The sequence below is a fragment of the Syngnathus typhle genome, linkage group LG21 (assembly GCF_033458585.1).
Source record: "Syngnathus typhle isolate RoL2023-S1 ecotype Sweden linkage group LG21, RoL_Styp_1.0, whole genome shotgun sequence".
Taxonomy (NCBI): Eukaryota; Metazoa; Chordata; class Actinopteri; order Syngnathiformes; family Syngnathidae; genus Syngnathus; species Syngnathus typhle.
This window is the reverse complement of record NC_083758.1, coordinates 8,154,553-8,164,616: the sequence shown is the minus strand read 5'-3', so window position 1 is coordinate 8,164,616 and position 10,064 is coordinate 8,154,553. Positions and strand designations below refer to the sequence as shown.

The 10,064-nt window shown below is 48.6% G+C and overlaps 2 protein-coding genes across 2 annotated transcripts; one reads left to right on the top strand and one right to left on the bottom strand.

Moving 5' to 3' along the window:
- Positions 1-44: 44 nt before the first annotated feature.
- On the bottom strand, positions 45-3,866 carry cd36 (CD36 molecule (thrombospondin receptor)). The gene is made up of 12 exons (XM_061268139.1): positions 2,933-3,866; positions 2,646-2,806; positions 2,434-2,578; positions 1,786-1,941; positions 1,514-1,605; positions 1,396-1,445; positions 1,262-1,331; positions 1,003-1,190; positions 816-934; positions 623-696; positions 495-549; positions 45-426 (listed from the first exon to the last, which is right to left on the bottom strand). The coding sequence occupies exons 1-12, from the start codon at positions 3,053-3,055 to the stop codon at positions 250-252; spliced, it is 1,410 nt and encodes a 469-aa protein (XP_061124123.1). The 5' UTR covers positions 3,056-3,866; the 3' UTR covers positions 45-249.
- A 461-nt stretch (positions 3,867-4,327) lies between these two features.
- Positions 4,328-8,766, top strand: gnai1 (guanine nucleotide binding protein (G protein), alpha inhibiting activity polypeptide 1). The gene is made up of 9 exons (XM_061268140.1): positions 4,328-4,735; positions 6,095-6,137; positions 6,272-6,413; positions 6,487-6,644; positions 6,999-7,127; positions 7,196-7,325; positions 7,391-7,544; positions 7,632-7,859; positions 8,141-8,766. The coding sequence occupies exons 1-8, from the start codon at positions 4,618-4,620 to the stop codon at positions 7,820-7,822; spliced, it is 1,065 nt and encodes a 354-aa protein (XP_061124124.1). The 5' UTR covers positions 4,328-4,617; the 3' UTR covers positions 7,823-7,859; positions 8,141-8,766.
- Positions 8,767-10,064: the final 1,298 nt, after the last annotated feature.

Sequence of the window (10,064 nt, the reverse complement as noted above, 5' to 3'; positions counted from 1 at the left end):
TTGGGATTTATGGTCAAAGGAGCCAAACGGTACTTCTGCTTTTATTCCTTTTCAAGCCACAAAGCACGTAAACACCAACAAACAGAACCAGCGTGTCGCACGTCATGTAGCTTATCAAACTGCACTTAAAGAAGGCCCCGAATCCCTGATTAGTTGAATTAAAGTCAAGTTTTCACTTTACAAAAATCACAGTATGAATAGCAAAGGGACGGGAGACATTATAAATAAGTGCGTATCAAAAGAGCAGTATCAGACGGTTTCCGACTTGTCGTCGGTGCATCGAATGGCGGCGTACCACATCAGGCAAATGGCAAAAACAGCCAGGCCGGAGCCCAGTAGGACCTTCTGGGTCACGTCCAGCATCTTGATCCGGTCCACCAGCTCCTCCTTGAGCAGGGCCGCAGATTCCTCGTCCAATTCTGCCGTCTGAAACCCAAAACGGCGGATGCTTGAAAGAAATCGATGAATAATTGCGCGACGGTCGGCGTTATCACCTCATTCATCCAAACCAGAGGGAAAATGGTTCTTTCCTTGATTTTCTTCAACACCCTAAGCGCAAACAGAGCCTCGCTAGTAAGGTCTAGCCACAACGCTAAACCAAAGCGCGCAAAATGTTACTTACGTGATGACGTTGGAGGGTCCGTACATCATGTTCACCTGAATTCTCTTGGCAAAGCCCAGAGTAATTCCCGTTATCTGGTGGAAAGATAGGTAGACTTTGGACTGCTTGTCAGTGGGAGGACATACTAATTCATCAGGTCAAGTCAAGTATCATCGGTATTTGCCTTCAACACAACTATAGCGAAAAAACTTACGGGCTCCACGTCCAGATAGGTCTTATGGTGCTCCTCGATAGGGTTGAGCCCCTTGATGGCCTTATGCAGGGAAGGAGTGCCATGAAGAAAGTGAGGTAAGGAGATGTAGATGGGCTGTCCTACAAAGAATAAAAACTGGACGGTAAGAACCTGGCGAAAGAGCCCAGACCCAATTATCCTGACTGACCGTCTTGACAAGAACTAATGTCCAGAACCCCTGCCATGGTGCAGTTTTTGGTGGTCTTGAAATCCCGGCAGTAGCAGTGGTTTTCGGGGTTGTCCACCGGCGAGGCTAAGGTGGACTGCAGCAATCCGAAGCGGTACACCGGGATTTCCTTCAGGTCCCTGGCGTACTGGAAGCTGGCTGACACCGACCTGCGGGACACACAGGGGATGGCAGTGACCTCGTGTGGCTCTTGAAAGTATTGCAGAGGGAATTTAGTCACCTGCAGATGTCCGAGGAGAAGAAGAAGAGGGGCTTTGTCACATCCACAAAAGGAGCAAAGTTTGAACCATCTGGAAAAAGGAGGTGAAGTCAAGTTCAAACTCAACTCTAATTTCTTTTTTTTTCCCGCCTTACCTGTCCCGTTGATCATGTTGCAATACTTGTCGTCCCAGAAGGTCAAACTCCTAAAACGGAGAAGAGGAATCTCGGTGAGGACATTTATCGTCGTCTTGTCCATCTTGCCCGAGCTCACCTGGATCCTCGCCACTTGTCGATCATGCCCACTTTGCTGATGTCGCCCTTGCCGGTGAAGACGCTGTAGTAACCGTCAAAGGTGCCGTTGTACTGAGGGACAGGGGGAAGATCTCGTCGCATCATCACAGCCAGCGACAATAGCAAAACATGAGGTACGCTCGCTGGGTCCGTCCGTCACGGTGCCAAACGGAATCCGAATTAAATAAATGTCTCAGATGCGGTAATAGTATCAAGTTTGAATTGGAAGAAATGTATCAATATGCGACTCACGGGTGTGAAAAGGCCCACGGTGGTTTTCAACATGGGGTCCATGTAGCCCCACAGCAGCTCTTTGACGCTGCGGTGCTGGAACAAAGACGAGTTGCTGTTCTTGATCATGGTCTCGAGTATGGGATGCAGCATTTTGGGAATCTTGGAATACGCCCCCTGATACACACACAAAATCATGATTCGCTTTGAGATGCACATCAAGGAGATAAGGGCCCATTTTATAAGCATAATTTGATTAGGGGCAGATTAGCATCAACTCTGCTGACACTCCAAATTAAATCTCTTATCAATATTATCAACTGTCAAGGATTACGCAACCATCCATGATGCTGTTAACGTTCATGTTAGGTAAGACAATTTATGGTGATTAATCTGGCTAACGTTAGCGTGTTTAGCTGGATTAGGCTATTTGAGTTATGATTGAGTTGGTTTAGAGATGATTCATCAAGATCCAGTTGGCCTTTTTCCCCCCGATAGGAATGACTCACCCGTTTTAGTTGGCCTCTTAAGAACAACGTTAGCATCATTTGAATTCAGGTTTACATGTGTATGATGATTCTGTTTGTGTTTGCCCTTTGCACAAGATGAGGATGATGAATCAGCGAGACGATGCGCTGTCATTTATCACGGCGCAGCTGCGTGCCTCACCGCCACCGCCAAGTTCAAGCAGGTGATGATGTCCTCTTCCGCTCCCACCGACAAGGACGGCTCAAACGTGGCACCCAGCGGAAGCAGGTAAGACACGGTGTCGTTGGGCTCGAAGGTGATGTTGGTTTTGGGCAAGTATCTGGTCCTGCGGGAATTTTTGTGGTAAGGGATGAAGAATAAAAGGGAGGAAAATGGCTTTTTCAAAAGCTTACAAGTAGGTGTAAGGTCCTTTCTCCACCACCGCCGGAACGGCACCTTCCCCCACCACCTCCTTGGCGTTTTGCACATCGAAGAACCAGAACTGTCTGTAGACCGCTCCCCCCGGTGCCAGCCAGTTGTCATACGCCGGCGTTCCTTCTACGATCACGGCTTCCTTGATCCCCGCACACGCCCCGGCAGACGAGACTATTTTTAACCGGACTGACGCACAGATGGTTGGGAACATTTTTTTTTGCCGAGAGAAATGATTTCTCCTTGATCTCCGTGCGGCGCCACGTACCTGTAAGACCGTTTGCTCAATGAGTCCATTCCCCACCGGGATCAAGATGCCCCCCAGTAGGGCCATGGCCGCCCCGACGACAGCTCCGGCGAGGAGCGTGCACCTCTTGTTACAGCAGCCCATCGCTCTCTTTGCACCGTCTCGGCTTTTTGTACGCGCAGGCTTCGGCAGATGCCAGGTAGAAAGGTGCGCACCTTTCCTACAACGCTTTTATATGGCCAGCCAGGGTTTAACGTACAGGCAGGACTGAGATAACAGCAGGTGAAAGATAACCGGTCGAAAGGTTGACAAGAGCAGTTTCCAAGCAAAGGAGACAACAACTCACATGCTCGATGGGCTGATCATTCCAAGACTCCTTTACATCCTCCAAGTCCCTTCTGCTTTGTGGCTTTTTGTGTAAACACTTGGTGAGAATCAAAACGTCAACATTTTTCAATTTGCTGGAGCATATCTCGTTAGTGTTTGTCAGCTTGTGGCTTATCTGGAAGCGCACTTCGATTCGCTCCACAACGTGACGTCAAATTTGGATGTTGATGCTGCTCCAGAATTTGACAAATGAGCACGTGCACTCTTTGGCCACTAGAGGGCAGTGCCCGTTACTGTTGACGGACTCTGTATGTATACTGCTCTTTCCAACACGTTCTGTTTTTAAAAGCATTAACTGCAAAAGCTGATGCCTGCCCACTTTGCACACAGAAAACCAGTTCTCCCAATTGATCCGAAACAGGGTGAGCTAACGCTCCAATTGAATCCTACGCTCCTCTTGGCATGACATGTTGCGTGACAGTGACATGTTGCTTTTAGCAACTTGTCGCAAGACGACCACCCAAAATGTTTGCCCCTCCTACCCCAAAAGCAAACACGCAGTTTAGATGCTACTGAGAACTGTCCCTTCAGCAACTTGTTGACTGTGCAGGCTTGCGCTTGACTTTGTCCCAGCGTCTGAATTATTTAAACCGCAAACAATGACTAATGTATGGCTGAATGAGCAGGCAGGGGGGACGGGGTCCGCCGCTGGCCCTGCTTGCAGGCCTTGTCCCCATGGGAACGTGTGCAGTCGTATACTGTTCATGCAATAGTAGTTTTAAAGTTTTAGTAGTTTTTTTAGCACTTTTTTTCATAAATAAATGAATGTGTGCTTAATGTGGAATTGTATAAATACAACCAATGTTTTTATCAATTAGGTCAAATATTGTTTCATTATGGAGGTGTAAAGGGCTCGTGCGTTGAAACCGTTTTCGGTCACGTTTAAAAGTCGTGCTTCAAAATAAAAGCACATTATATTGAGCTCTAAACTGCACGGCGCGACTGTTGCCTTTTATTTTGAAGACACAACTCGGAAGTGCGCCGTGTCCGTTCTACAGGAGGCTCGCTTTACTGGCTGTCTGGCTGGCTCCTCCTCTCGCACGCATTTCAACTGCTGCCGCCGCAACGGATGGAGCGGAGCACCAGCAGCCAGCGTGAGAGGCGCCCCCGACCATTTTCCAACCCGTCAAATTAACTCGCATCTCGGCGACGACCTGCCTAGCACCCCGGCGATAGAAACGCCCTCCTTCAGGGTAGAGAGGTTCACCTTCCGCCTCTAAGACATCCATTGTCATTTTTAGGGCGTGTGTCAGCTGGCAGGAGGAGAACATTGGAACTATTTCATGTGGGTTTAGTGAAGACATTTTAGCTGCTTGAGGATGGGCTGCACGCTGAGCACCGAGGACAAGGCGGCGGTGGAGCGGAGCAAAATGATCGACAGGAACCTGAGGGACGACGGCGAGAAGGCGGCGCGGGAGGTCAAGCTGCTGCTGCTGGGTAGGAGCCGAGGCTGGGCGGGCTGGGGTGGTCTAGCCTAGCCCCGGGCGGAGGGTGACTTGTGGTCGCGGTGGTCGACGCCCAGTTTGAATGTCTGCAGCGAAAACCTTTTTTTTTTTCGCTTACTTTTGCGCTGTGTCACCGCCGACTTTCAATGCTAACTTTGGTCCCTGAACGCAACATTGTCGAGTTAAAATAAATAAAGCAACATTTCGAGTCAAAAGAAACTTTCCAAACGCCGTTCAACGCACTTTTTTTTTTATAACGCCAATTCAACATGAGTGGATGTGACTTGAATATTAATGACCTAAGATCTCTTTTATGGTCCTCACAAATGTCAGCTTGATCTGTCAACACTACCGAATTAGTCGTTATCAAACACCAAAATGTTAATAGCTATGCGGATAATCACGTCCTTTTCTTAACTCGTGCCAGGTTCACGCCTACAAACATTCTCGGAAGTTTAAAATACACACAATCAATTACATTGTGGCATGAGTAAATGCCAAAATGCTCTTATGAGTTGTTCTTTATGATGATTTAAAAAAAAAACATGAAGTGCACACAAAGTCACACTGTTATGCTTGTAAACAGTGACCTGAGGTGAGGAACTTTTCCATGCTTGGGCAAATGTTGACACACAAACAACACATGCACAATGTGGGTCATCAGGACATCAGCGAATCCAAGATCAATAGCAAGAATTAGCACCTGACTCCTGACTGATCATTTTTGGAGCAACGGGTGTACATATTTTCATCAGTGGCTTGACGAAGGCAACTTGCCCCAGCGTGTCAGCTCACGTTTGTGACCTGACACGTGTTGTCATGTTTTCATCACGTCACGTCCAATTTTTTCTTTAGTGTGCGCCGCAGCTGCTTTAATGACAATAGATTGTGGATCCCGTCCAACTAGGTTACACTGGCGGGCCTCTTCGGCTTAGACTGGAAAGTCGAGTATTTCAAATTCTTTCGTTGCAATTTGTCATTAAGAATAATTAACAGCTTCAAGTTGAATGACAGTTAATAATTGCGCATAAAATTGGTAAAAGCGAGAAGGAACTATTGACATTTTGTTTGTTATGAAATGCGACTTTGTACTCCTCTTTGTTTGCACGCAAGCTGAACTGTCAACCTATGTTTGCTGGACGCCAAGCAACGGCACAAACGCGGCGGCGTCTTAAATCCTCCCGATGTCACCCGAGCCCGGCGTCGCCTCGGAGGGTCCGAGGTCCCGTTGCGGTTTTGCGCCACACGCTCGAGCGTTCGCCAAGCTCCCCGCGTTGATACGCGAGAGCCCAGGCGAGCTGGCTGAATTATTGAAGGTGCACTAACTGTGGCGTGCGTGGCTCTTCCGCAGGTGCCGGCGAGTCGGGCAAGAGCACCATCGTCAAGCAGATGAAGTGAGTCCAATTCGCACCAGTGCACAAAGGTTTTCCAAATATTTCCAGATGGGGACATTTCGGCAGCTTTATTTTGAGTTTGCTGCCGTGTCAAAGTGCCAAGGCCGTTTCCAAATTTTTGGGGGGATTTCCAGGATCATCCACGAGGCGGGCTACTCAGAAGAGGAGTGCAAGCAGTACAAGGCGGTGGTCTACAGCAACACTATCCAGTCCATCATCGCCATCATCAGGGCCATGGGCCGCCTCAAGATCGACTTTGGCGACGCCGCCAGAGCCGTGAGTCGCCGATCGTAAGTTTGCCGTGCTGGTTGGGCTCTGTTGAATTTCGCCGTTTCCCACCCTCCCGCAGGACGACGCACGGCAGCTCTTTGTGCTGGCCGGATCCGCCGAGGAGGGCTTCATGACGGCCGAACTGGCCGGCGTCATCAAGCGGCTGTGGCGGGACGCCGGCGTCCAGGCCTGCTTCGGACGCTCGCGCGAGTACCAGCTCAACGACTCGGCCGCGTAGTAAGTCTACGAAAGCCATTTATTGCGAAAAAGAAATTGAAGCAAAGTGATGTGAAATCTCAACGACCTCAACGACACATATTTAACTGGCGGATGCTAACGTTATTAGCCGCGGCGAATGATTTGGTAATGTGTTCCTCCAGGCCACGTTGCGCCGACTTAATTGAGCGTTGCGCAAGAAACTTTTGGAACAAAGCGCCGCTTGTGCGTGTCTGTGTGTGCTTTTGTCCTTGTTTGTAGTCCGGCGCTTATTAGTCCCAGTGTTGCGCAATATTATCATAAGCCAAACTCGTTTTGTTTTTCCTGTCACGCCGCCACCCAAAATAAATTCCGCGTGACTTTGCGCGCCGGCAGCTACCTGAACGACCTGGAGCGCATCTCGCAGGGCTTCTACATCCCCACGCAGCAGGACGTGCTGCGCACCCGCGTCAAGACCACCGGCATCGTGGAGACGCATTTCACCTTCAAGGACCTCCACTTCAAGTTGGTGTCTCAGCCCTGCCCCCTCCCCCTCCTTTTCTGTTAATCCCGCCGTGTTGTCGCCGCCGCAGAATGTTCGACGTGGGCGGCCAGCGGTCCGAGCGCAAAAAGTGGATCCATTGCTTCGAGGGCGTGACCGCCATCATCTTCTGCGTGGCGCTCAGCGACTACGACCTGGTGCTGGCCGAGGACGAGGAGATGGTACGCCGCTGCGCCGCTCCCCGAAATGTTTTTTTCCCCCCCCTAACAAGACGTTTGCCCTCCAGAACCGAATGCACGAGAGCATGAAGCTTTTCGACAGCATCTGCAACAACAAGTGGTTCACCGACACGTCCATCATACTCTTTCTCAACAAGAAGGACCTCTTTGAGGAGAAGATCAAGAGGAGCCCGCTCACCATCTGCTACCCGGAGTATGCAGGTCGGACGGAGGCAAAATAATGTCACATTCGCTGAAAAAAAAGAAAAGCTGCCAACAAATCGAGTGTGTGGTTCGCGTGTGCGGCAGGCTCCAACACGTACGAGGAGGCGGCGGCCTACATCCAGTGTCAGTTTGAAGACCTGAACAAGCGCAAGGACACCAAGGAGATCTACACGCACTTCACGTGCGCCACCGACACCAAGAACGTGCAGTTTGTCTTTGACGCCGTCACCGACGTCATCATCAAGAACAACCTGAAAGACTGCGGCCTCTTCTGAGAGCCGCCGCCGCCGCCGCCGCTCTTTCTTACTCCAGGTGAGCCGCGGCCACAAAGAAGGCACGGCACGGCTCGTTGTGTGAAGGCTAACGCGTTGCCGCGGTAACCGCAAAACTTCATGGTTTATAAATATAGCGACACTTTAGTGTGAAAACGTCTCGCATTATTCAAACAACTTTTTGTATTTGAAAGATGGCGTATTTCTGTTGAAATTTGATTTTATTACATTTTATTTTCATCCAAAAAATGTTTCCTAGTATCAGACTTGTTTTTTTTTTTCAAATGATTAAAATTGCTTGTTTTTTTTTCCCCCCCTCAGGTTGCATTTTTGTTGAAGGAATGTCCAAGGAGCGGGGCAGAGGCGTTCCCCCGACCCCACCCCGCCCCCCCCCTCGGCCACGCGCTGTACAGTAATGCCACTTTTAACAGCTTTATTTATGTTATTGTCTCGGGACATTTTGTGTCAGATGTTTTTATCGTTATCAAACCGGCGGGCTTCTACTTTTTTTTTTCTCCTTTTTTTTTTTTCTCTTTTTTTAATTTTTTTTTTTTACTTTTACTCGAGGAAAGGCTTTGACTTTTTTTATCTTGAAAAATGGCGACGGGTGTGTAGCCAGAACACCCCCCCCCCCCCCACCACCACCTGCAAATATTGTTACATTCAGATTCAGGATTTTTCCTTTTTAAACTCTATAAAAATCTCCATTGGGGGGCGTGGCACCTTGTCTATTTTCCTATTTTTTGCAAGGATCGGGAGCGCAGCCATTTTGTTTTATTTCCCCCCGCAAGATGGCAGAGGTTCTGCCGCGCTCGCTCGCTCGGCATTCTTTTTTTCCTGTGAGGTGTGGGCGGGGGCTGGACACTGTACATCACTGAACCTTTGCATAATCATCTCCCTTATTTTGATAATAAAAAAAAGAAAACAGGAAAACATTTTACAAGCAATCACAAGTCTTTCCATTTCATTTGTGTCCAAAATGTGTTCATCCTCCAGAGTGACAAAGCTTTCAAACTTGTTGCTTTTTTTCCATCCACTGTGGCCAATTGAAAATGGATTCCCAGCAGCGTAAATGACAAGGAGGCTTGAGCTTCCTGTCAAACCTCAACGAGGACTTCCCGGACGAGGATTTCAGGTACGTCGCGAAAACACGCTGCCTCCATTTTGTGTCAACAAGGACAACAATGAAGCCTTTATTTTCTCTCGTCGTGCCTTTCCGTCGCCCGACTCCTCTCGGGCTGTCACATTCTCCGAGGTGCTGATTAAAAAAAGAAAAAGTTCTTATCAGCTGCAGCAGCGGAAGCCCTGTGGGACACCAGGCTCACATTCTTCCAAGGGCACAGACATCATGGGGCAGGCAGGCAGGCAGGCAGGCGCTTTGGAATCTTTTAGAAGACGTCGGCCGTTATCTCCTAAATGGCTGCTATTTTCGATTTTGCGTGACAGAACTTGAGAATTTGACCTTGACCCAGTGACATAATCGTCAGCGTGACAGTTAGGCCCAAAAAGACCCGCGATTCCCACGAAACTGTACGGCGGCGAAGTGACGTCCTATCGCATGACAAAAATGCGTCACACGCCTTTTGTCTCGCTATTTTTTTTTTTCCTTGGGCTCAGATTCCCACTTTCCTCCCCCTTGCCTGTGCTCACACACGGTAGCTGTGATGTCATTGATTCTTAGCACCATGGCAACAGGGGAAAAGATGGTGACAGATATTCCCTCATAGCTGAGGGGATGAAGTTGTTAAAAATAGCTGCCAATTTTTTATTTTATTTAAATTGCCACTTCACAGAAGACCATGTTAGATGCTTTTCACATCATGAAACTACCCGCCCCCTTTAAAAAGAGGCTGATAGACTACTTTTTTGTGAGAAGAGACGGCAAGGAATATGAATACTTTGTCAATGTTTTTTTTTTTCCCCCTTTGGCTTTGGCGCGTCCACCGCACCGGACAAATGTGACTTTGTGTTGTCTGATAGCAGGCCTTAAAGCATTTCATCTCGCGTTGTGCATTTCATTGGGACAGCGTCGAGCCATAATCCCGCTTGAATAAATCCTCAAATCCAGACTGAGATCCGGCATTGTTCTCAGGACAAAAAGACCAGCCAGGGCGAATTAAAGCAAGCGCTTTTGACACTCTTAACATTCCGGTGACGAGTCACATCCCTGGACCCCAAATGAAATGTTGCTCGTCTACTTTTATAATCTCATTTGTAATCCCATTTAAACGTCTTAATTACTTGC

Coding starts and splice junctions, on each gene's coding strand:
- gnai1 (XM_061268140.1), top strand. CDS start 4,618: ATGGGCTGCACGCTGAGCACCGAGGACAAGGCGGCGGTGGAGCGGAGC. Junction 6,414..6,486: donor TTGGCGACGCCGCCAGAGCC/GTGAGTCGCCGA, acceptor ACCCTCCCGCAG/GACGACGCACGGCAGCTCTT. Junction 6,645..6,998: donor CTCAACGACTCGGCCGCGTA/GTAAGTCTACGA, acceptor GCGCGCCGGCAG/CTACCTGAACGACCTGGAGC.
- cd36 (XM_061268139.1), bottom strand. CDS start 3,055: ATGGGCTGCTGTAACAAGAGGTGCACGCTCCTCGCCGGAGCTGTCGTC. Junction 1,942..2,433: donor GCTTGAACTTGGCGGTGGCG/GTGAGGCACGCA, acceptor TGTGTGTATCAG/GGGGCGTATTCCAAGATTCC. Junction 1,446..1,513: donor GACAAGTGGCGAGGATCCAG/GTGAGCTCGGGC, acceptor TCTCCGTTTTAG/GAGTTTGACCTTCTGGGACG.